The sequence below is a fragment of the Mobula hypostoma genome, chromosome 14 (assembly GCF_963921235.1).
Source record: "Mobula hypostoma chromosome 14, sMobHyp1.1, whole genome shotgun sequence".
Taxonomy (NCBI): Eukaryota; Metazoa; Chordata; class Chondrichthyes; order Myliobatiformes; family Myliobatidae; genus Mobula; species Mobula hypostoma.
Genome location: NC_086110.1, coordinates 3,245,654 through 3,272,560, shown reverse-complemented (window position 1 = coordinate 3,272,560; position 26,907 = coordinate 3,245,654). Strand labels below are relative to the sequence as shown.

The 26,907-nt window shown below is 45.3% G+C and overlaps 1 protein-coding gene across 1 annotated transcript in view; it reads left to right on the top strand.

Moving 5' to 3' along the window:
- hydin (HYDIN axonemal central pair apparatus protein) overlaps window positions 1-26,907 on the top strand; it is a 977,428-nt gene that overhangs the window by 333,110 nt on the left and 617,411 nt on the right. Inside the window, exon 16 of the mRNA XM_063066586.1 lies at window positions 16,431-16,566. Coding sequence (XP_062922656.1) covers window positions 16,431-16,566 — 136 coding nt within the window. The remainder of the gene's footprint in view (window positions 1-16,430; window positions 16,567-26,907) is intronic.

Genomic DNA, 26,907 nt, shown 5'->3' with positions numbered 1-26,907 from the left:
TCTTAGATAGGTACATGGAGCTTAGAAAAATAGAGGGATATACGTTAGGGAAATTTTAGGCAGTTTCTAGAGTAGGGTACATGGTCGGTACAATATTGTGGGCCGTGGGGCTGTAATGTGCTTTAGATTTCTATGTTGAATCCTTTCCAGTTTACCACATCCTTTCTAAGATAAGGAGCCCAAACCTGCTCACAATACTACAAGTGAGGGTTCTCCAGTGCTTTATAAAATCTCAACATTACCTCCCTATATTCTAGTCCTCTTCAAATGAATGCTAACATCACATTTGCCTTCCTCTACATGGAATCAATCTGCAAATTAACCTTTAGCGAATCCTGCAGAAGGACTCTCAAGTCCCTTTGCACCTCAGTTTTTTGTATTTCCTCTCAGTTTAGAAAATAGTCAACCGTTTCATTTGTTCTACCAAAGTGCATAACTCTACATATCCTAATAGTGTATTCCATCTACCTTCTTTGCCCATTCTCTTGATCTGACTAAGTCCTTTTGTAGCCTCTCTACTTCTTCAAAAGTACCTACCCCTCTACCTATCTTCATATCATCAGCAAACTTTGCAATAAAGCCATCAATTCCATCATCCATGCAAACACGAAGAAATCTGCAGATGCTGGAAATTCAAGCAACACACACAAAGTGCTGGTGAACGCAGCAGGCCAGACAGCATCCATAGGAAGAAGCACAGTCGACGTTTCGGGCCGAGACCCTTTGTCAGGACAAATCATTGACATATAAATAAAGTATAAAGAATTAGTCCCAACACAGACCGCTGTGGAACACCACTAGTCATTGGCTGCCAATCAAAAAAGTCTCCCTTTATTCCCATTCTTTGCCTCCTGCCAATCAGTCACTGCTTTATCCATGCTAGAATCTTGCTTGTAATACATTGTAGCTTGTAATACTTCGTAATACTTCGTAGCTTGTTAAGCAGTCTCATATGTGACACCTTATTAAAGTACACAACATCAATTGATTCTCCTTTGTCTATCCTGCTTGTTATTTCTTCAAAGAATTCCAACAGATTTGTTAGGCAAGATTATCCCTTATGAAAACCATGCTTACTATTGTCTATTTTATCATGTTCCCTCAAGTACCCTGAGAACTCATCCTTAATAATCGACTTCAACATCTTCCCAATCACTGAGGTCAGACTAGCTGGTTTATAGCTTTCTTTCTTCTGCCTTTCTCCCTTCTTGAAGAGTGGAATGATATTTGCAATTTTCCAGTCTTCCAGGACCATTCCAGAAATAGGTACCAGTGATTCTTGAAATATCATTACTAATACCTCCACCATCTCTTCAGCCACCTCTTTCAGAACCCAGGCGTGTACACCATCTGGTCCAGGTGACTCATCTACCTTCTGATCTTTCAGTTTCCCAAGGACCTTCTCTCTAGGAATAGTAACCTCACACAGTTCATAACTTCTGACACCTGGAACTTCCACCATACTGCTAGTGTCTTCTAGAGTGAAGTCTGATGCAAAATACAAATTTTGTTTATCTTCTATTTTCTTGTCCTCCATTACTACCTCTCCAGCATTGTTTTCCAGTGGTCTGATATCCACTTTTGCCTCTCTTTTATACTTTGTATCTGAAGAAACCTTTGGTATCCTCTTTAATATTAGCTTACTTTCATATTCCATCTTTACCTTCTTAATGACTTTTTAATTGCATTCTTTTGGTTTTGAAAAGCTTCCCAACCCTCAAACTTTCCACTAATTTTTGCTCTATTTTATGCCCGCTCTTTGGCTTTTATGTTGACTTTGACTTCTCTTGTTAGTCACAGTTGTGTCATCTTGTCTTTAGAATACTTCTACCACTTTGGGATGTAATTGCTTCCAGAAATTCCAGCCATTGCTGCTGTGCCGTCATCTCTGCCAGTGTTCTTTCTCAATCAATTCTGGCCAACTCCTCTCTCATGCCTCTGTAATTCCCTTTACTCCACTGTAATACTGATACATGTGACTTTAGCTTCTTATCGTACTTCAGGGTGAATTTGATCATATTATGATCACTTGCCCTTAAGGGTTCTTTTTCCTGAAGTTGTCTGATCAATTCTTGTTCATTGCACAGCACCCAGTCCAGAATAACTGATCCCCTAACGGGCACAACCATGAGCTGCTCTAAAAAGCCATCTCATAGGCATTCTGGAAATTCACCTCATCGAATCCAGCACCAATCTGATTTTCCCAATCTACTTGCATACTGAAGTCCCCCATGACTATTGTAACATTGCCCTTTTGGTAAACATTTTCTATCTCCCACTGTAATTTATAGGCCACATCCTTACTACTGTTTGGGGGTCTGTATACAAATCCCTTCAGGGTCTTTTTACCCTTGCAGTTCCTTAGCTTTGTCCACAATGATTCAACACCCTTCAAATATCTCTATATTGATTTGATTTCATCTTTTAGCAGCAGAGCAACATGGTCCCCGCTGCCTTCCTGCCTGTCCTTTCGATACAATGTGTACCCTTGAATATTGTGATCCCAGGTATAATCTTTTAGCCACCTTGGCTGAACAGATGAGCACTTCTAGTAATAGACTAAGACAACTGTGCTGCTTTAAGAGCGCAATATGAGGTCATTCTTACCCTCGGCCATTAGGCTCTGTAATGAGTCAGCCTATAGCCGGGAAGTGATGACATCCTCCTGTTTGTGGTAACTTATTTTTTATTCTTTCTACTTCTTTTCTAACATTTATGTCTATGCACTTGTAATGCTACTATGACTCCGTAATTTCCTTTGGGATCAATAAAGAATCTATCTACTAACAAGATAAGAGCTTATGATATTACATAATAATATGGATAGAAGATTGGCTAACTGGTAGGAAGCTAAGAGCGGAAATAAAGTGGGGCTTTTTCTGTTTGTTTGGTGATGACGAGAGTTGTTTTGCAGTGGTCAGTGTTTGAACTGCTTCTTTTCACGGTATATGTTAATTATTTGGATGTTGAAATTGATGGCTTTGTGGCCAGGTTTGCAGATGATACGAAAAGATAGCTGGAAGGAAGCAAGGAGAATGCAGAAGGACTTGGATACGTTAGGAGAATGGTCAAGGAAATGGCAGATGGAATATGGTGTAGGGAAGTGTATGGTCATGCACTTTGGTAGAAGGAATAAAGGCATGGTATATTTTCTAAATGGTGAGAAAATTCAAAAATGAGAGTACAATGGACTTGGGTGTCCTTGTGCAGGGTTCTGTAAAGGTTAAATTATAAATTGGCTCAGTGGTAAGGAAGGCAAATGGAATGTTAGCATTTGTTTTGTCAGGACAAAACAAATATGAGCAAAGATGAGATGCAAAGGCTTTAAAAAGCATTGGTCAGACCTTATTTAGAGTTTTGTGGATAGTTTTGGACCCCTGATCGCAGGTATTGGTGAGGGTCCTGAAGAGATTCATGACAATGTTTTCAGGAATAAAACGTTAATATATGAGGAACACTTAATGGCTCTGGGCCTGTGCTCACTAGAGTTAAGAAAAATGAGGTGAATTCTTCTTGAAGCCTATCAAATGTTAAAAGGCCAAGATAGAATGGATGTGGACAGGAAGGTTCCTATAGTGGGTGAGTCCAGGACCAGAGGGTACTGCCTTAGAGCAGAGGGTCACCTATTTAGAACAGAGATGAGAAGGAAATTCTTTAGCCAGAGGGTGGTGAATTAGTGGAATTCATTGCCACAGATGGCTGTGGAGGCCGTGTCATTGAGTATATTTAAAGCAGATGTTTATATGTTATTGCTTAGTCTTGGTTTTGGCCTAATTCTGCTGCTATGTGTTATGGTCTAATGGTCTTCTACTAAATGATGATGCAACCCATTAGAGTGCTCTCCACGGTATATCTGTAGACATTTTCAAGTGTCTTTGGTGTCATACCATGTCTCCTTCGTACTCCTAATAAAATACAGCCACTGTTGTGCATTCTTTGTAATTGCATCAATATGTTGGGCCCAGGATAGATCTTCAGAGATGTTCAGAGACTTTAAACTGCTCACCATTTCCACTGCTGATCCTTCGAAGAAGATTGGTATGTTGCCACAGCCACAGATTCGACAGCTCAGTTGATATGGCAATCGCACTTGTGAATATGCATGTGTTAGCTAGTTATTATTTCATTGTGATAGTATTTAACTCCATATTTGTTGTCATAGTGCTTGTTGAGACTTGGACACAGCACAGCAATGCTTCGCTGCCTGTTTTGCATTCGGCCTTGCCTGTCGAGTCAACTGACTCTGAAGACTAGCGGTATTTGTTTTATATTTTAGTTGTTCTTTTCAGCCGTAGTGCAGGCTTCATTTTTTCATTTGAGAGTTTTAGGTAGTGGCTCTATTTGGCCCAGTGCTTATTGGTTTTTTTCCCCTTTAAGACTGTTGGCATTAATGTCTGTGAATTATCGACCCGCTTCTGCGTCTCTCACTGCGCACTTGGGCCTTATCCGAACCTAATGACAGCAAGTCTCAACCACACAAAGATGGACACAGCAGAGAGAGAGAAGCTAACCTTGGCCGTGAGATTCATTGGTCAGGTAGCTGACAAGCTACAGGGAATGGAATCTGTTCTTTGTGAAGTTAGGAAGGAAAATGAGGCAGATAATCTCGTACGGACAAGCCCAGTCTCCCTTGGAGGAACAGGTGTCGTCCTTCACCACAACTGTTCAACAGCTCACCGCAGGCAATCGGATTCAGGTGTCTGCGATGTCCGCATTCACGGCCGCCGTCCATGAACTTACTGTGAACAGCCAGCATCAGCTGATGTCCATTAACGTTCTCGCCAATACAATCCAGCAGCCTCAGGCCGCCTCAGTTCCACTCCCAGCATCTCGCAGGTCCTTCTTTTCTGCTGCCCCCACAATCTTTGCTACTAATACTCCCGCTCTCACGCCTGGATCAGGGCTGACTGCCGCATTCGGGCCCCCACAGACACCCGCGTCCATACAGGAACTGATTATTCTTCATCCAGGCAGATATTCTGGTGATCCCGATGGCTGCAAGAATTTTATTACCCAATGCGAGCTGACATTCCAAGCCCAGCCTGCTCGTTTTGGTGATGATGCGCAAAAACTGGTATACATGGTCGATCTTCTTGATGCCCTCCACTCAGCTTGTTCAACGCTTTACCCCACAGCCCAGTCGTTCCGACATTTTGGAGTGGAGTAAAGGAGGGTTTTTGATTTTCCAGAACGGGGTCAGGAGGTTGTGCCAAGGCAGAGGAACGGTGAGAGCCTATGCAGTTAAATTCCGTACCCTTGCAGTAGAGATGGGTTGGAATGAGAGATCTCTCATCACTGCCTTCCAGCGTGGACTGAACGCAGGGATCCAGCTTGAGATCGCCGTCCGGGACGAGCAGGATAGTCTGGATGATCTGATTAATCTGGCTATTCGAGTTGACAACTGGGTGACTGAGTGGCGCAGGGAATGAATGTTTCAAACTTCCTCCACGGCGCCTGATCACCATCTTTCCTCACCCTCTCCCCCTCCCTCACCACCCAGCACCCAGCCCAGGGACATGGAGGAGCCTATGAAAGTGGGGCACATGTGCCTGTCTCAGGAGGAATGAGAGTGGTGCCAGAGAACAGGCTCTTGCCTCTATTGTGGTGATCCAGGACACTTTCGTGCAGCATGTTCCAAGCGTCCAGTAAGACAGAATATCCATCAGCAGAGAGAGGAATCCTGACGGGCCGGTTCTCTCTTCAGTCAGCTTCCCCTAATTCTGTAATACTCGCAGCTTCCTTGTTGTGGAGGTCTCAGACCGATGAACTTAAGATGTTTATCGACTCTGGTGCAGCCGGGAATCTTATGGACATCTCTGTCGCTCAAAGATGGGGAGTTCCAACTCAGGAATCAAGAGAAAAGACCAACGTCAAGGTGCTGGACAGTCGACTTCTGGGAACCGGCCAGATCCTCTTTTACACCCAACCCCTCCAACTGGTGCTCGAAGGCAACCATCATGAAGAAATAACTTTCTGTCTGGTTAATTCACCTGAAATGCTACTAGAACTTGTTCTTCCCTGGTAATGCCGACATAACCCATGGATCGATTGGTCTCTGAAGGTACTCCAAGAGTGGGGACTGGCTACCTGTCTACCTGTCTGGGTCCATCTCAAGCTCCGTTCCATGAATCCCCTCCTGTGTCAGCTAAGGATGTGGATCTGTCTGGGATTCCGGCTGAATATGGGAATCTCCTTGAGGTTTTCAGTAAAAGAAAGGCCACCTCCCTGCCCCCACACCGGCCATACGAATGTGCCATAGAGCTCCTACCTGGCACTAGTCCTCCCCGGGGCCGGCTCTCTTCCCTCTCTCGTCCCGAAATGGTGGCCGTGGAGGAATACATCAAGGAGGTATTGAGTGTGGGACTTATCCGTCCGTCAACCTCATCGGCAGGTGCGGGCTTCTTTTTAGTGAGCAAGAAAGATGGTAAGTTCTGTCCCTGCATTGATTATCGGCCCCTGAACAACAGCACTGTGAAGAACCACTACCCTCTTCCCTTGCAGGCATCTGCGTTTGAGCATCTCCAGGGAGAAACCATGTTTTCCAAAATTGATCTGCGCAATACTTGCAATCTGGTTCGCATAAGAGAAGGGGATGAGTGGAAAACGGCTTTCAGCACCTCTAATGGCCGCTATGAGTACCTGGTGATGCCTTTTAGTCTGGCCAACACTCCGGGCTGTGTTCCAGGGCTTGGTTAATGATGTGCTCAGGGACAAGTTGAACCAGTTTGTGTTTGCGTATTTAGATGACATCTCATCAGGAGCAGGTCCAGCATGTACTCAGACGCCTTCTTGAAAATAACCTGTACGCCAAGCCTGAGAAATGTGATTTCCATAAAGACCAGGTGTCGTTTTTGGGCTGTATACTTACCCCCTCCAGTGTTCAAATGGACCCTGGTAAAGTTCAGGCAATTGCAGAGTGGCATAAACCATCTATAGTCAAACAGGTACGGCGCTTCAAGGGGTTTGCGAACTTTTATTGCTGCTTCATCCGGAATTTTGGCTCTATTGCGGCTCCAATTAATGCACTCACCAAGAAGATCTCAGCAGGATTCCATTGGACGGACGATGCCAATGAAGCATTTTCAGAGCTAAAGTGACGTTTCACCACTGCCCCGCTGCTGCTACACCCAGACCCATTTCAAGCATTCATTGTCGAGGTGGATGCATCCGATGTAGGCAATGGAGCTGTCCTCTCTCAGCGCTCGTCTGTGGGTTGCCGGCTGCACCCTTGTGCCTTTCTTTCCCGTCGCTTGACTCTGGCCGAGAGGAATTATGATGTTGGGATCCGGGAGCTTCTGGCTGTTAAGGAGGCCCTGGAGGAATGGTTACACTGGCTAGAGGGGGCAGAGCATCCATTCTTGGTCTGGACAAATCACAAGAACCTCTCCTATATTCAGAATACTAAGAGACTCAACTCTTGACAAGCCCCGTAGGCTCTCTTCTTCACGCAGTTCAATTTCATCCTCACTTATCGTCCTGGCGGCAAGAATACAAAGACTGATGCTCTCTCCTGGCAGTTGAATGGATCTGAGGACAATGCCAATTCTTCCTCGCTCGTGTATCGCTGCTCCGGTGATCTGGGGAATAGAGGCAGAGGTGAGGGCCACCCAACAATCAGATCCAGGCCTGGATGGGGGACCTCCCAACCGGCTGTTTGTTCCTGCTGCAGTGCGTTCCAAAGTGTTGGAATGGGGTCACTCCTCCCCTCTGGTTGGACATCCGGGAATTCAACGGACTCATGAATTTATAAAGAGACAATTTTGGTGGCCATCTATGACTTTGTGTCTGCCTGTCCCACCTGCACTCAGAACAAGACATCACGGCAGCATCCTGTGTGTCTGTTATGTCCACTGCCTGTAACCCACCGCCCCTGGTCCCACCGCTCTGTAGATTTCGTCACTGGTCTGCCCCCGTCTAATGGAAACACCACCATTTTGGTCATTGTGGATCGATTTTCCAAGGCTGCCCACTTCATTGCCCTTTCCAAGCTCCCATCGGCTGGTGAGACTGCCATACTCATGGTTCAGCATGTGGTCAGGCTCCATGGCTTCCCTCAATACATGGTGTCTGACTGTGGACCACGGTTCACTTCCCGCTTTTGGAAGGTTTTCTGCTCTCTTGTAGGAGCCACGGCCAGCCTCTTGTCTGGCTTCCACCCCCAATCTAATGGCCAGACTGAGAGAGTGAACCAGGAGTTGAAGACAACCCAGCGTGGTCTTGCCTCTTCCAACTCCACATCCTGGAGCCCCCAATGGGCAGAGATCGCTCACAATAACCTCCAGTCGTCCTCCACTGGTATGTTTCCCTTTGAATGCTAGAAGGGATTCTAGCCCCTGCTCTTCCTTGATCAGGAGATCAACATAGGAGTTCCTGCTGCTGAACAGCTGATCCAGTGCTACAAAGCATACCTGGAGGCGAACCAGGGCTTCTCTGATGCATGCCCAGAAACAGCATTCCCGTCAGGCTGATTGGCTCTCTCGACAGGTAAGGCCATTCAAGTCAGCAGAGGAGGTCTGGTTGGCATCAAGGGATCTTCCCCTGAAAGTCGAGAACCAGAAATTGGCACCACGCTACGTGGGACCGTTTGTAGTGGAAAAGGCTGTCAACAAGGTGTCCTATAGAGTGCATCTACCAGCATCATTGAAGATCCACCCAGTATTCCATTTTTCCCAGCTCAAGCCAGTTACTGCTTCTCCCCTGGCCCCAGTCACCCCACGTGTTAAGGTCCAGTACCTTGTGGACTGGGAAGGGTATGGTCCAGAAGAACGTACTTGGATCCCAGCGAAGGACATCTTGGACAAGTTGCTGATCCGGGACTTCCAGCAGACACAGGTCTGTGGTGCCTCAGGGTCTGCACCTAGAGAGGGGGGCCCCTGTCACATCCACGGATTCGGCAGTGCAGTAGGTACAGCAATTGCGCTTGTGAATATGCACATGTCAGCTAATTATTATTTCATTGTGATAGTATTAACTCCATACTTGTCGTCGTAGAGCTTGTCGAGACTTGGACACAGCACAGCAACTCTTCACTGCCTGTTTGCATTCGGCCTCCCTTGGCCTCGCCTGAGAAATTGGACTTTTGAGTCAACTGACTTTGAAGACTAACAATATTCGTTTTATATTTTAGTTGTTCTTTTCGGCTGCAGTGTAGGCTTCATTTTTCCATTTGAGAGTTTTAGCTAGCAGCCCTGTTTGGCTTAGCGTTTATTGTTCTCTTTCCCCCTTAACACTAATCGCATTATAGTCTGTGAATTATTGACCCACTTCAGTGTCCCTCACTCCGCGCTTGGGCCAAATCCGAACCTAGTGACATGTGTGCTCTTTCAACTCCCCTTCCCGAAGTCCACAATTAATTCCTTGGTTTTAAGATGTTGAGTGTAAGATTGTTGTTTCAACACCACTTAACCTGCTGGTCTATCTTATTCCTGTATGCCTCCTCGTCCCATTATGAAATTCTGCCAACAGCAGTTGTGCCATTGGCAAATTTATAGATGGCATTTGAGGTGTGTGTAGCCGCACAGTCATGGGTGTCGAAAGAGTAGAGCAGTGGACAATGCACACATCCTTCAGGTATGCCAGTGTTTATTGTGAGCAAGGAGAGGATTTTATTTCTGATCAGCACAGGCGGTTGTCTCCCAATGAGGAGGTCAAGAATTCAGTTGCAGAGGCCCAGTTTTTGGAGCACGGTGATTAGAACTGAGGATATAATGGTGTTGAACACTGAGCTGTAATCAATAAACAGCAGGTTTGACAGGTTTTGCTATTTTCCAGGTGATCCAAGGCCAAGTGGATAGACTATGAGATTTCATCTGCTTATTGTGGCAATAGGCAAATTGCATTGGGTCCCGGTCCTTAGTTAGACAGGAGTTGATTCTAGCCAAGACCAACTTCTCAAAGCACTTCATTCCTGCAGATGTGAATGCAACTGGGTGATTGTTGTTGAGGGGTTTCACCCTGCTCTTCTTGAGTACTACTTTTGAAGATGGTGTGAACATCCAACTGCAGCAGTGAGAGATTGAAGATGTAATTGAACACTTCCACCAGTTGGATGGCACAGGTTTGCAGTGCCCTACCAGGTGCACCATCAGGGCCTGACATCTTGTGAGGGTTCACCCCCTCAAAAGATGTTCTGACATCAGCCTTGAACCAGTGATCACAGGGTCACCAGATGTTGCGGGGACTTGTGCAGGTATAGTTTTATTATTCCTTTCGTAGGCGTTGAGCTCACCTGGAAGTGAAACATCATATCAGTTCATGATGTTAGGTTTCACCTTGCAGGAAGTAATGGCCTGCAAACCCTGCCAGGACTGATATGCATTTGATTCCATCTCTAACTTCAATCAGAATAGCTTTTTCACTCTTAAAATAGCCTACTGTAGGTCCTATCATGTCTTTTTGTATAGTTCTGGATCACCGGTCTTGAATGGTACAGATCTGACCCTCAGCAGACTACACTTCTTCTGGTTCATTGATGGCTTTCGGTTATGGTGTGTACAGTATATTCTCAAAGGCACACACATCCACACAGGTCTTGATGAAGTCAGTGACAAACCCGAGAAGATCAACACATGCTGGAAATCCAAACAATGAACACACAAAGCTGGAGGAATTCAGCGGGCTAGGCAGCATCTATGGAAAAAAGTACAGTCGACGTTTTGGGCCAAGACCCTTCAGGACTGGAAAAGAGATGAGAAGTGAGAGCAAGGGTGGGGGAAGGGGAGGAAGAAATTGAATGTGGTAGGTGATAGGTGAAACCAGGGGAGGGGAAGAGGTGAAGTAGAGGGCTGGGAAATGGATTGATGAAAGAGATAAAAGGCTGAAGAAGGGGGAATCAGCTGTGGTAGTGGATTTGGGTGAGCACACGATCAAAGAGGCAGATGGCAGCAGAGATCACAGGGGGGAGCAATGGTGTATTCAATCAGATTGAAATATGAATCCCTGGATGTTGTACAGTCCATGCATGCATTAGGATCCACTCACTCAAAGCGTTTCTATAAAGTGCTTCTCTGCCTCCCTCACCATTGGTGCTGCCGTCTTTGATCTCTGCCTGAACGCTCCGAGTAGGAGTATAGCCAGGTGATTAGATGTCCGAAGTGCGGTGTGGGACAGCATAATAAGTGTCCTTGATGCTGGTTCCACAGCTGATAAGTTGGTGGTAGTTTTTCAGAGACTTCTTCAAGCTGGCCTGGTTGAAATCTATAGCCCTAATAGGGAAGGCATCAGGCTGCCCTGTTTCATGACTGCTGATCATACCGCTTAGCTTCTGCAGTGCCTGCCCGATGTTGGCTGGAGCAGCGGTCCCCAACCACCAGGCCGCAAAGCATGTGCTACCGGGCTGCGAGGAAACGATATGATTTGGCGATATGAAATGATATGAGTCAGCTGCACCTTTCCTCATTCCCTGTCACGCCCACTGTTGAGCTTGAACGCATGCGAGGTCATTACCCGCGCGTCTCCATGTCAGCGCGGGAAGCAGATCAACTTCTCAAGCTTGCAAATGACGGCGGTCAGAAAAGTATGTTTGACATAACATCTCTGCCGGCATTCTGGATCAAAGTCAAGGCTAAATATCCTGAGATAGCCACGGAAGCACTGAAAACGTTGCTTCCATTTCCAACATTTTTCTGTGAAGTGGAGTTTTCTGCAATTAATGCAACTAGAACTAAATTGCGGAATAGACTGGACATAAGGAACCCCCTTAGAGTATCGCTGTCTCCCATCACCCCTCGATAGGACCGTCTTGTTGCAGGAAAACAAGCTCAGGGCTCCCACTGATTCAGCGATATTGGGGTGTTGCAATGATTTTATATGTTCATACGGGGAAAATATGTGCTGTGTATTTAATATCCAAATGTTACTTAAAATGTTATGATGCTATTGACTTATGTAACCATACAACAAATACAGCATGGAAACAGGCCATCTTGGCCCTTCTAGTCCGTGCCGAACTCTACTCTCACCTAGTCCCACCGACCTGCACTCAGCCCATAACCCTCCATTCCTTTCCTGTCCATATACCTATCCAATTTTTCTTTAAATGATAATATCAAACCTGCCACTACCACTTCTACTGGAAGTTCGTTCAACACTTACTTCAAGCTCCCCTGTCCTCCCCTGATAATTGACTTATCACTATATTCATGTGAGGAAAATATGCGCTGTGTGTTTAATATTAAATTCGTTAGATAAATCCCTTTAGAAACGAAATTGAGTTTATTAGCCACTTATCACCTATATTCCGGTTGTGATTAACACCCCCCCCCGAACAGAATCGCCAAAAACGATTTGTAGAAAAAAATCGGCACATATACGCATGTGCAAGTCACGCATGTTCACTGGTGCCCGTGCAAGGCTTCATGGTCATTGTAGTCTTTCTCGGGGAAACACAATGTATTTGACTGCTACTCTTGTCCGTTGGCAACCCTACTCCCACCCCCCCGGTCGGCCGGTCCGCGGGAATATTGTCAATAATAAACCGGTCTGCGTTGCAAAAAAGGTTGGGGACCCCTGGGCTAGAGATGGAATATATACTGCTACCAGGATAATAATGGAAAACTCCCTTGACAGATACAATGGAAGACACTTGACTGCTTGTTATTCCAGGTGGGTGAGCAGGACTGAGACGGAACCACCATGTCTTTGCACTACAATGAGTTCCACTTCCTCTATCTTCAGAGGACTCAGATGTCCTATCTTTGCAGTGAATGGTGAAATCCTCGGGCTGCAATGCCGCATCTGAAATGATGGAATGAGGCATGCTTCCATGAAGCAAGGTTCACAACAGTTCCTTATGTCCCTCTGTTACTGCAATCTTGCTCTGAGGTCTTCAGTTTTATTTTCCAGAGACTGTATATTGGCCACCAGGATACTGAGGAGATGGAGTGCTAAGGCCTCTGCATTTTTATCATACCTGTACGCCAGCATGCGCTTCAATTTTTTAAAAGGCAAATTACACTCAGGACCTTAGCCTGCCATCCGGCATCCACTGATTTCGAGGATTGACCGATTTTTTAAAATAACTTCACAAGATCACAAGACAAAGGAGCAGAAGTAGGCCATTCGGTCCATCGAGTCTGCTCCGCAGCTCCCCCATGAGCTAAACTATTCACCCATCTAATTCCAATTTCCGGCTTTTTCCCCATATCCCTTGATATCCTGACTAATTAGATACCTGTCAATCTCCTCCTTAAAGACCCTCAATGATCGGGCCTCCACAGCCATATGTGGCAACGAATTCCACAAATCCACGAACCTCTGGCTAAAAAAATTTCTCCTCATCTCTGTTTTAACTGGGTACCCTCTAATTCTAAGACTATGGCCTCTTGTCCTGGACTCACCCACCAAGGGAAACAACCTTTCCACATCTACTCTGTCCAACCCTTTCAACATTCGAAATGTTTCTATGAGATCCCCTCTCATTCTTCTATACTCTAATGAATACAATTCAAGAGCCGACAGACGCTCCTCATATGTTAGCCCCTGCATTCCAGGAATCATCCTCGTAAATCTTCTCTGAACCCTCTCCAACATCAGTATACCCTTTCTAAGATAGGGGGCCCGAAACTGCACGCAGTATTCCAAATGAGGTCTCACTAATGCCTCATAGAGCCTCATCAACACCTCCTTACTCTTATACACTATTCCTCTTGAAATGAATGCCAACATAGCATTCGCTTTCCTTACCGCCAATTCAACTTGGTGGTTAACTTTTAGGGTATCCTGCACGAGGACCCCCAAGTCCCTTTGCACTTCCGATTTTTGAATTTTCTTCCCATCTAAATAATAATCTGCCCGATTATTTCTTCTTCTGAAATTTATAACCATACATTTGTCAACGTTGTATCTCATCTGCCATTTCTTTGCCCACTCTCCTAAACTGACTAAGTCTCTCTGCAACCTTTCCGTTTCTTCAACATTTCCTGCTCCTCCACCTATCTTGGTGTCATCCGCAAACTTGGCCACAAAACCATTTAATCCATAATCCAAATCCTCGATATACATCGTAAAAAGAAGCGGCCCCAACACCGACCCCTGCGGAACACCACTAGTAACCGGCAACCAATCAGAATAGGATCCCTTTATTCCCACCCTTTGCTTTCTGCCTATCAGCCAATGCTCCACCCATTTCCATATCTTTCCTATAATTCCATGGGCTCTCATCTTATTAAGCAGCCTCATATGCAGCACCTTATTGAAGGCCTTTTGAAAATCCAAATACACAACATCCACAGCCTCTTCCTTGTCAATCTTATTCAAGATTACCTCAAAAAATTCCAATAAGTTGGTAAGGCAGGATCTTCCCTTCATGAAACCATGCTGGCTTCGGCCTATCTTGTCAGGCACCTCGAGGTATTTCATAACCTCGTCCTTGTGGATTGACTCCAATATCTTTCCAACCACCGATGTCAGACTAATAGGTGTGTAATTTTCTTTTTGCTGTCTCCTTCCTTTCTTAAATAGCGGAACTACATTTGCGATCTTACAGTCCTCCGGAACCATGCCAGAGCCTATTGATTCCTGGAAGATCATTTCCAATGCTTCCACAATCTCCAAAGCCACCTCCTTCAGAACCCTTGGGTGCACCTTATCCGGGCTGGGAGACTTATCTATTCTTAGTCCACTTAGCTTCCCAAGCACTTTCTCTCTAGTTATCTTGACTGTACCTAATTCTATTCCCTGATACCTCTGGCTATCAGGCATATTGCTCATGTCTTCCACTGTGAAGACTGATGCAAAATACTCATTCAGTTCCTCTGCCATCTCTTTGTTATCCATTATAATTACTCCAGCATCATTTTCAATCGGTCCCATATCTACCCTTGTCACTCTTTTACTCTTTATATATTTAAAAAAACTCTATCCTTTTCTATGTTAATCGCCAACTTCCTTTCATAATTCATCTTTTCTTTCCTAATGACTTTCTTAGTTTCTTTCTGTAAGTTTTTAAAGGTCTTTCAGTCCTCATTTTTCCCACTAATTTTTGCCTCCTTGTACGCCGTTTCTTTTGCTTTTATTTTTGCCTTAACCTCTACCGTTAGCCACATTTGTGCCATTTTTCCATTCATGATTTTCTTTTTTCTTGGAATATATTTTTCCTGCATTTTCCTTATTTCTTGTAGGAATTTCATCCAATTCTGCTCTGCCGTCCCTCCATTTAGCTTACTTTTCCAATCGACTTGGGCCAGTTCCTCTCTCCTACCACTGTAATTTCCCCTGTTCCACTGTTCCACTGAAATATCGATACACCTGATACCAGCTTCTCCTTTTCTTAAAACAATGTTGCTTACTACAGTACCCATGGCTGTGACAGTGGATTTCAGCTGTAGTGGACCTAAACGTGACTATTTGATGGTTCACATGAAAAGTTGCCACTTACTGATGGTAGACTTTGGGAAGGGGAAGTCAAGGGAACACGCACTAGTTCTCTTTGAGGGATCAGCAGTGCAAAGGGTGAGCAGCTTCAAGTTTCTGGGTGTCACAGTCTCTGAAGATTTATCCTGGGGACAACATATTGATGCAATTACAAAGGCACGACAGCAGCTATATATCATTAGGAGTTTCAGGAGACTTGGTTCATCACCAAAGGCTCACAAATTTTTACGGATGTATTGTGCAGAGCATTTTATCTGGTTGCTTCACCCTGTGGTATAGAGGGGCCACTGCATTGGATGGAAAAATGCTGCAGAAAGTTGCAAACTCAGTCAGCACCATCATAGGTACTAGCCTTCCCTGCATTGAGGACATCTTTAAAAAACAATGCCTTATAAAGGTGGCATCCATCATAAGAACCCTTCTATCCAGTCCAGACTTCAATCCAACTGAGAATTTGTGGCTGGACTTGAAAAGGTCTGTTCACTCACGATCCCCGTGAAATCTGACAGCATGAGCTGTCTCTTAAAGAAGAATGGGAAAAAATTGTAGTGTCAGATGTGCAAAGCTGATCGAGACCTATCCACATAGAAGCAAGGCTGTAGTTGCTGCAAAAGGTACATCTACTGAGGATTGACTTGAATGGTGTGGGTAATTAAGTAGACAACTATTTTATGTTTAATAATTGTGATAAATTTAGACCAATTTGAAGAAATTTGATTTCACTTTGACACACAGGTCTTTCCGCTGATAAGTGTCAAGAAAGCCTAATTAAATGTATTGTGATTCAATGTTGTAAAACAATAAAACATGAAAACTTCCAAAGGGATAAATACTTATTAATTCTGATTCTGTATGTTCCAAGATCAGACTGATATCTTGTTGAAAAGTTGGGAGTCAAACCTGATTTTTTACTTTAAGACATTGAAAATACTTCAGTTTTGTTCTGCACAGGAATATTTTTTTAAAGAACTTAGGAAATTTCTAGGCCCTTATTGTTCAGAGGTTTCAATGATGTTTGTCTGATTACTTACCAGTTTTTGCCTAATTTTGTCCTCTAGATGTATCGTTCCTATTGTGGAGGTGATTAATTCACATATTGACCTTGGACGTTGCTTTCTCAAGTATCCTTACCAATGCTTGATAAAACTTCATAATACCCATGACCTTCCAGCTTGTTATGGTGTAGTTCCACAGGTTAGTTTCATTAATTTTATTTGTTTTATTGCATGATAGAGTACTGGTCCTCTCCAGGCTCCTGACATATGAACAACCTATACATATGAATGGAATCAACAAACAACAGGAATTCTGCAGATGCTGGAAATTCAAGCAACATACATCAAAGTTGCTGGTGAACGCAGCAGGCCAAGCAGCATCTATAGGAAGAGGTGCAGTCGACGTTTCAGGCCGAGACCCTTCGTCAGGACTCGGGTCTTGGCCTGAAACGTCGACTGCACCTCTTCCTATAGATGCTGCTTGGCCTGCTGCGTTCACCAGCAACTTTGATGTATGTTTCATATGAATGGAATGAAGAGTTTTGAGATGACAGGATGGATGGGTGTGTTTTTTCTGACTTCTGCAGGGTTGTTGGTTTGGTATCTTCGACTCCATGTGAATAGGACTTGTCCAGATGCCTCCTTTTCCTACCCATGCCCCCTCCCTTGAGCCGACATTTGTTGGGGCTGGTGGAGCCGAGCAGAAATGGGGAGCAGTGAGCAGACTCACTCACTGTGTCAATGACAGCACGCTGGCAGCCGCTCTTCACTCCCCGCTCACTCTGGCATCACAGCTGGCAGCCGCTCTTCACTCCCCGCCCGCTCTGGCATCACAGCTGGCAGCTGCTCTTCACTCCTCGCTCACTCTGGCATCACAGCTGGCAGCCACTCTTCACTCCTCGCTCACTCTAGCATCACAGCTGGCAGCCGCTCTTCACTCCTCGCTCACTCTGGCATCACAGCTGGCAGCCGCTCTTCACTCCTCGCTCACTCTGGCATCACAGCTGGCAGCCGCTCTTCTCTCCCCGCTCACTCTGGCATTACAGCTGGCAGCCGCTCTTCACTCCCCGCTCACTCTGGCATCACAGCTGGCAGCCGCTCTTCTCTCCTCGCTCACTCTGGCATCACAGCTGGCAGCCGCTCTTCACTCCTCGCTCACTCTGGCATCACAGCTGGCAGCCGCTCTTCTCTCCCCGCTCACTCTGGCATCACAGCTGGCAGCCGCTCTTCACTCCCTGCCTGCTCTGGCATCACAGCTGGCAGCCACTCTCCTCTCCCTGCCTACTCTGGCATCACAGCTGGCAGCCGCTCTTCACTCCCTGCTCACTCTGGCATCACAGCTGGCAGCCACTCTTCTCTCCCTGCCTGCTCTGGCATCACAGCTGGCAGCCACTCTTCACTCCCTGCTCACTCTGGCATCACAGCTGGCAGCCACTCTCCTCTCCCCGCCTGCTCTGGCATCACAGCTGGCAGCCACTCTTCACTCCCTGCCTGCTCTGGCATCACAGCTGGCAGCCACTCTTCACTCCCCTGCTCACTCTGGCATCACAGCTGGCAGCCACTCTTCACTCCCTGCCTGCTCTGGCATCACAGCTGGCAGCCGCTCTTCACTCCCCCGCTCACTCTGGCATCACAGCTGGCAGCCACTCTTCACTCCCCTGCTCACTCTGGCATCACAGCTGGCAGCCACTCTTCACTCCCCCCACCTGCTCTGGCATCACAGCTGGCAGCCACTCTTCACTCCCTGCCTTCTCTGGCATCACAGCTGGCCGCCACTCTTCACTCCCTGCCTGCTCTGGCATCACAGCTGGCAGCCGCTCTTCTCTCCCCGCTCACTCTGGCATCACAGCTGGCAGCCGCTCTTCACTCCCCGCTCACTCTGGCATCACAGCTGGCAGCCGCTCCTGGCATCACAGCTGGCAGCCGCTCTTCACTCCTCGCTCACTCTGGCATCACAGCTGGCAGCCGCTCTTCTCTCCCCGCTCACTCTGGCATCACAGCTGGCAGCCACTCTCCTCTCCCCGCTCACTCTGGCATCACAGCTGGCAGCCGCTCTTCACTCCCCTGCTCACTCTGGCATCACAGCTGGCAGCCACTCTTCACTCCCCTGCTCACTCTGGCATCACAGCTGGCAGCCACTCTCCTCTCCCCTGCTCACTCTGGCATCACAGCTGGCAGCCACTCTCCTCTCCCCGCCTGCTCTTATGTTACAGTTGATTCTATGATCCTTTCCCACTCATGGTTTTTGTTCACTTATGCCTTACAAACAGCTCAGGTTACGAACAATTCTGTGGAAATTCTCCTTTATCTGATAGTCTTAAAAAGAGCACTTTCTTATACTGGAGACTGCACATAAAGGCAGTCAACATGGACGAGGCCATAAGGTGATGATTGTGGTTAGTCCAAGAGGTAGCCAAGTGCCTGGATATTCAAGTGTGCAATGTGCTGATAAACATTGGATCATTAGGTAGTTTATGGCATTTTCTTCCTCTGTAACGACTGCCCAGTGGTTCTGAATTAGATTAACCCAGCAAATATGTTTTCCCTCATTCTGTTTAGTTAAAGGTGACAAACATGAAATTTGCATGTGACAGAGGAACGACTGAAGACCAGTAGTTCCATAAGCAGTAAACAAATATTGGTGATTGCTCAGAGACTGAAGCCCAGTTTATACTTCTGCATCAAAGGTACGCCATAGAAAAAGTGTAGCCGTGTACCGTACGCTGTACTCTACGCCGAACCCTACACTGTAGCCTAACGCGCACCTCTCCCAAAATGTAACTACGCGTCGCGGTGACGCAGACTGCAACAGCTGTGATTGGCCCTCTTGGTAGCATCGCATTTCCTCCTACGCATTTCCGGTTGCTGCTGCTTCTCCACCATTTCAGAATTGAGAGAGAAGAAACTCTTGTTCAACATTTATCAGCTCCAAATCCAACATGATGCGTTCAGTTTCAATTGCCATTGTTTCAAGTACAGGAAGAAACTCAACACAGTGGCGTAGAAACCCCACTGCCAACTAGTGTTTTGGCAGTGAATTGCAGAGCGACGCAGACACACCAACGCACAAGTATAAATGCTCACAACGGCGTAGGTCACTTGCGTAGGCTACGGCGTAGCCCGTACGCACAAGTACAAACCCCATTTCCAGAAAAGTTGGGATATTTTCCAAAATGCAATAAAAACAAAAACCTGTGATATGTTAATTCACGTGAACCTTTATTTAACTGACAAAAGTACAAAGAAAAGATTTTCTATAGTTTTACCGACCAACTTAATTGTATTTTGTAAACATACACAAATTTAGAATTTGATGGCTGCAACACACTCAACAAAAGTTGGAACAGAGGCATGTTTACCATTGTGTTACATCACCTTTCCTTTTAATAACACTTTTTAATTGTTTTGGAACTGAGGATACTAATTGTAGTAGATTTGCAATTGGAAATTTTGTCCATTCTTGCTTGATATAAGACTTCAGCTGCTTAACAGTCCGTGGTCTCCGTTGACTGATTCTCCTCTTCATGATGCGCCATACATTTTCAATAGGAGATGGATCTGGACTGGCAGCAGGCCAGTCAAGCACACACATTCTGTGTCTACAAAGCCACGCTGTTGTAGCCCATGCAGAATGTGGTCTGGCATTGTCCTGCTGAAATAAGCATGGACGTCCCGGGAAGAGGCGTCGCCTTGATGGCAACATAGGTCTCTCTAAAATCCTAATATACGCCTCAGAGTCAATGGTACCTTCACATACATGCAACTCACCCATGCCGTGGGCACTGATGCACCCCCATACTATCACAGATTCTGGCTTTTGCACCTTTCGCTGATAACAATCTGGATGGTCGTTTTCATCTTTGGCACGGAGAACTCGACGCCCGTTTTTTCCGAAAACTAGCTGAAATGTGGACTCATCTGACCACAGCACACGGTTCCACAGTCCTTTGATCCATCTGAGATGAGCTCGGGCCCAGAGAACTCGCCGGCATTTCTGCATAGAGTTGATGCATGGCTTCCTCCTTGCGTAATACAGTTTCAGGTTGCATTTCTGGATGCAGCGATGGACTGTGTTGAGTGACAATGGTTTTCTGAAGTACTCCTGAGCCCAGGTGGCTATAATTGTCTCAGTAGCATGACAGTTTCTTAGGCAGTGCCGCTTGCAGGCTCGAAGATCACGCGCATTCAACAGTGGTTTCCAACCTTGCCCTTTACGCACTGAGATGTCTCTGAATTCTCTGAATCTTTTTGCAATATTATGTACTGCAGATGTTGAAAGACCTAAATTCTCTGCAATCTTGTGTTGAGAAATATTCCTTTTGAACTGACTAACAATTCTCTCGCGAACTTTGGCACAAAGGAGTGAGCTATGACCCATCCTTGCTTGCAAAGACTGAGCCTTTGATGGACGCTACTTTTATACCCAGTCATGATACCTCACCTGCTACCAGTTAGCCTGCTTAATGTGGAGTCTTCCAAACCAGTGTTACTTGAATATCCTGTGCACTTTTCAATCTTATTTTAACTCTGTCCCAACTTTTGCTGAGTGTGTTGCAGCCATCAAATTCTAAATCTGTGTATGTTTACAAAATACAATTAAGTTGGTCAGTAAAACTATTGAAAATCTTTTCTTTGTACTTTTGTCAGTTAAGTAAAGGTTCATGTGAATTAACATAGCACAGATTTTTGTTTTTATTGCAGTTTGGAAAATATCCCAACTTTTCTGGAAATGGGGTTTGTATAAATCAGCCTTAAGGGCCAAAGGTGAGCCACACTGTCCTGCAGTCAGTGTTTTATGAACAAAAGGCGTACATGAGGCAGGTTCCTGGCATCAGGGTGCATGACTTGAGGCCTGCAGAAGCAGAAAACAAACAGCAAAGACATAGAAGATCAGGTCACATCTCTGGGGAGAGAAGCAGAGTTACTGTTTCAGGTCGAAGACAACTCATCAGGACAATTCTGACAAAAGATTTTTCATCCAATTGAGTATTTCTTGTGTTTTCTTTTACTGTCAGTACCAACATCTACCGTATTTTTCATTTTTGTCTATTGAAGCAGGTTTACTTTAATAGTCATATTCAGACTTGGTAAGTGTGGATGTTTGCTTCTGCTTGAATGGCCTATGTTTACAGTGGGCAGTGCAGGTGTGGAAAAGACAGGGTATAATTTATATCTTGTTATATCTTGTTACTTTTTTTGAAGAAGTGACAACAGTTTCCTTATCTGACATTACTTATTAATCCAGTTTCATTGAATAAGATAAAATCTTAAAATAGATTTTTCCTAGCTTGTTTGAGAACGTATTGTTCCAGGACCTGCTCCAAAGGCACGGTATATCTCATACTCCAAACTGCTATTGTCAGCTTGATTTGCCCAACCTGTGTAAAAATTATAGATCTTCTTGATTATTACATCTGGGAAGCTGTATTTATTTCTAAATCAATAATATCTTCATTTATGTTGCTGTAAGCCATTCCAACCACTGTTAATGATCTTTTCTTGTGTTTATACATTCTGTTTTCTGTTCTACTGGGTCAAGATCATTCCTCACTGCTGCGCTTGTATTATCCATTATTATTGTAGCTAACCACCTCCTCAATCCTTCATGTCTCCTCATTTCTGTCTTTTCTTTCCAAATACTTGTTTCCCTGGAATATTTAATAATTCCAAACCATGGTTACCTTGAAAGCATGATTCTGTAATTGCCGTCAATTTCTAACTGTGCCATTAGTTTGTCCATTTTGCCATCTATCCCTCATATTTCAAATACAACATCTTTAATTTTAGCATTTTTGTTTCAATTGATGTTCCTTGATCAGTATGCTGATTACCCAGATACTATTTTGTTTTGTGAACTTACCCTCTGGTGCAGGAATGATGCAGTTGGTGCGAGAATTCCAATAATTAGAGCAGACAAGGCTGAAGTAGCAGGGACACATTTCCAACAAGCACAAGTTAACTCTCACTGATGGTCTGGGTGCCTTGCTGCATGAATGGTGTTGCTAAAACGGTATGACTGCTCATAGATTAAAAAAAGTTCTTTGCCTTAAAGTGGCAGTCAGCCCGGAAGAAAATTAGACATAGTAAAACACCAGATATTGTCTTATCATTAACAACTGAGTTAAGGATGATTCCCGGACATGTTGAGTGCAATCATTCATTCCAATCTAATGGAACCTTGTGGGCAAGTACTTTGATTGATGAATAAAAACTCAGAAATCAATACAAGGAAAACCCCAAGGCATTCTACAAGTATGTGAAGAGCAAGAGGATAAGATGTGAAAGAATAAGACCTATGAAGTATGACAGTGGGAAAGTGTGTATGGAACCAGAGGAAATAGCAGAGGTACTGAATGAATACTTTACTTCAGTATTCACTATGGAAAAGGATCTTGGTGATTGTAGTGATGACTTGCAGCAGACTGAAAAGCTTAAGCATGTAGATATTAAGAAAGAGGATGTGCTGGAGTTTTTGGAAAGCATCACGGTGGATAAGTCACTGGAACCGGATGAGATGTACCCCAGGCTACTGTAGGAGGCAAGGGAGGAGATTGCTGAGCCTCTGGCGATGATTTTTGAATCATCAATGGGGACGGGAGAGGTTCTGGAGGATTGGAGGGTTGCAGATGTTGTTCTTTTATTCAAGAAAGGGAATAGAGATAGCCCAGGAAATTATAGACCAGTGAGTCTTACTTCAGTGGTTGGTAAGTTGATGGAGAAGATGTTGAGAGGCAGGATTTATGAATATTTGGAGAGGTATAATATGATTAGGAATAGTCAACATGGCTTTGTCAAAGGCAGGTCGTGCCTTACGAGCCTGATTGAATTTTTTGAGAATGTGAGTAAACACATTGATGAAGGAAGAGCAGTAGTTGTAGGGTATATGGATTTCAGCAAGGCATTTGATAAGGTACCCCACGCAAGGCATGTGATCCAAGGAACATTGCTTTGTAGATCCAGAACTGACTTGCCCACAGAAGGTAAGTCAGTCACTGAAAGCAAGCATGCAAGTACAGCAGGCAGTGAAGAAAGCTAATGGCATGCTGGCCTTCATAACAAGGGGAATTGAGTATAAGAGCAAAGAGGTCCTTCTGCAGCTGTACAGGGCCCTGGTGAGACTACACCTGTGTACAGTTTTGGTCTCCAAATTTGAGGAAGGACATTCTTGCTATTGAGGGAGTGCAGCATAGGTTCACAAGGTTAATTCCTGGGATGGAAAAACTGTCATATGTCAAAAGATTGGAACGACTGGGCTTGTATACTCTGGAATTTAGAAGGCTGAGAGGGGATCTCATTGAAACATATAAGATTATTAAGGGATTGGACACGCTGGAGGCAGGAAGCATGTTCCCGCTGATGGGTGAGTCCAGAACCAGAGGCCACAATTTAAGAATAAGGGGTAGGCCATTTAGAACGGAGTTGAGGAAAAACTTTTTCACCCAGAGAGTGGTGGATGTATGGAATGCTCTGCCCCAGAAGGCTGTGGAGGCCAAGTCTCTGGATGCTTTCAAGAAAGAGATGGATAGAACTCTTAAAGATAGCGGAATCGAAGGTTATGGGGATAAGGCAGGAACTGGATACTGATTGTGGATGACCAGCCATGATTACAGTGAATGGCGATGCTGGCTCGATGGGCCAAATGGCCTACCCCTGCACCAATTGTCTGTTGTCTATTGTCTATTGCAAAGAGTGGTTTTAGATGGGTCATATTCTGCATGGAGGTCGGTGACCAGTGGTGTGCCTCAGGGATCTGTTCTGGGACCCTTCCTCTTCATAATTTTTATAAATGACCTGGATGAGGAAGTGGAGGGATGGGTTAGTAAGTTTGCTGATGACACAAAGATTGGAGGTGTTGTGGATAGTGTGGAGGGCTGTCAGAGGTTACAGTGGGACATTGGTAGGATGCAAAACTGGGCTGAGTGTCACAATGGGGTGCTGGGAACGGACCCAAATGTGAGACACAGACACTGAAGTACAACAAACAGGACTTAATCCCTTACTCACTCTTCCTTCAGTTAGTCCTGACGAAGGGTCTCGGCCTGAAACGTCGACTACACCTCTTCCTAGAGATGCTGCCTGGCCTGTTGCATTCACCAGCAACTTTGATGTGTGTTGCCTGAATTTCCAGCATCTGCAGAATTCCTGTTCTTTGACTAGAGTAGGAATGTGACAGGATACTGAAAAGGAGCAGGGACAAGAACACAGACTTGGGCTAGGACATGGATTAGACACAGGGAACCCAGACAAGGAACTATGAACTAGAAGCCTGCGCTTGGACTCTGAGCCAGAGACTGGACAAGGACCCAGGACCTGGGTCTTGACTAGGGCTTGGACCCCAGAACTAGGCAAGGACATGACATGGCTACCGGACAGGATTTGCTGGGGTCTTGGGCTTGAGGCTTGGGATCTTCAAGGCTTGGGTTCTTGGCAGAACTCCTGAGCAGGACGCAGAACTTCACCCTACAGAGGGAAGGGCAGGGAGGGACGGACCGAACTGCAGGGTAACAGCAATCAGCCTGACTTACGCAACAGAGGCAAGGACAGGAAAGGAGCTCAGTCCAGGGTGGCTCTGAGTCGCAGGGCAGCCAGCAACCTTGGCTGGCTACAGAAACAGCCAAATCCATACCACAATGACCACTCCGACAAATGGCAACAAGGCTCCATGAAGCGGTGGTCCTCCAACCAGGACTAGAGATCACAAGTGGTTTCACTAGCCTTCCATCAGCAGGTTGCTCCAAGGGGGACTGACAAGACAAACCAGCAGCCCACACTCAACCCCAAGGCTACTTATATTCCAAGCCCGAAGATGGGAATCAGGTGCCTATGATTAACTCAACCAAAACGAGGGACAGCTGGAAGACCCAGAGTCCTGAGTCCACGGACCGGACCGTGAACCGGAATGCGGACTTCACGGACCAGACCATGATGCTGAGAAGTGGCAGATGGAGTTCAACCCAGATAAGAATGAAGTGGTTCAGTTTGGTAGGTCAAATATGATGGCAGAATATGGAATTAATGGTAAGTCTTTTGGCAGTGCGGAGAATCAGAGGGATCTTGTGGCCGGATGCCTGTATCATGCTGTAGGTTCTCTATGTTTCTATGTATCTATATTTCTATGGTTAGATCATTGGCTGATTGGAAGAAGGCAGTGAGCGGGAATAAAAGGATCCTTGTCTGGTTGGCTGCCAGTGACTCTTGGTGTTCCGTGGGAGTTGGTATTAGGACCACTTCTTTTTGTGGTGTATATGAATGATTCAGATGATGAAACTGATGGCTTTGTTGCCAAGTTTGCAGATGATACAAAGATTTATGGAGGGGCAGGTAGTATTGAGGAAACAGGTAAGATGCAGAAGGATTTAGACAGATTAGGAGAATGGGCAAGAAAGTGGCAAATGAAATATAATGTTGGAAAAAGCATGGTCATTCACTTTGGTAGTAGAAATAAATGTGCAGACTATTTTCTAAATGGGGAGAAAATCCAAAAATTTGAAATACAAAGAGACGTGGGAGTCCTTGTGCAGAACACCCTAAAGGTTAACTTGCAGATTGAGTTGGTGGTGAGGAAGGCAAATGCAATGTTAGTATTCATTTCAAGAGCTCTAGAATACAATAGCAGGGATATGAAGCTGAGGCTTTATAAGGCACTGGTGATGCCTCACCTTGAGTATTGTGAACAGTTTTGGGCTCCTCATCTTGGAAAGATGTGTTGGCATTGGAGAGGGTCCAGAGGAACTTTATAAGGATGATTCCAGGAGTGAATGGGTTATCATACGAGGAACGTTTGATGGCTTTGGGTCTGTACTCGCTGGAATTTAGAAGGATGAGGGGGGATTTCATTGAAACCTTTCAAATGTTGAAAGGCCTCGATAGAGTAGATGTTGAAGGATGTTTCCCATGGTGGGAGAGTCTACGACAAGAGGGCACAGCTACAGGATAGAGGGATGTCCATTCAAAACAGAGATGCGGAGAAATTACTTTCGCCAGAGGATGGTGAATTTGTGGAATTTGTTGCCACATGCAGCTGTGGAGGCCAGGTCACTGGGTGTATCTAAGGCAGAGATTGACAGGTTCTTGATTAGACATGCATCAAAGGTTACGGGGAGAAGGCTGGGGAATGGGGTTGAAGAGGAGAAAAAAATCAGCCATGATTGAATGGTATAGAAAACTCAATGGGCCAAATGGGCTAATTTCTGCTCGTATGTCTTATGGTCTCATGGTCTAACACAAGTTTCAACTCACCATGACCACCAGGCCTTTTCATTTGAGTAATAAAATAAAAATCTTGAATTAACATAGAACTTGTCTTACTATTGCAAAACTATGAAACTACTGGATTATTGTGAAAACTCATCTGTGTTAATGATGCTCTTCAGGGGAAAAAATCTGCCATCTGTCCCTGTTATGTGACTGGAACCACCATTGTGGCTAACTCCTAAATAAGTTCAGGGGCAGTTGCCAATTGACAGTACATACCAATATTTCCGATGACACCCCATTCTGTGAATGACAAACGCTTTTGACAAGTTCTTACATGGAAGGC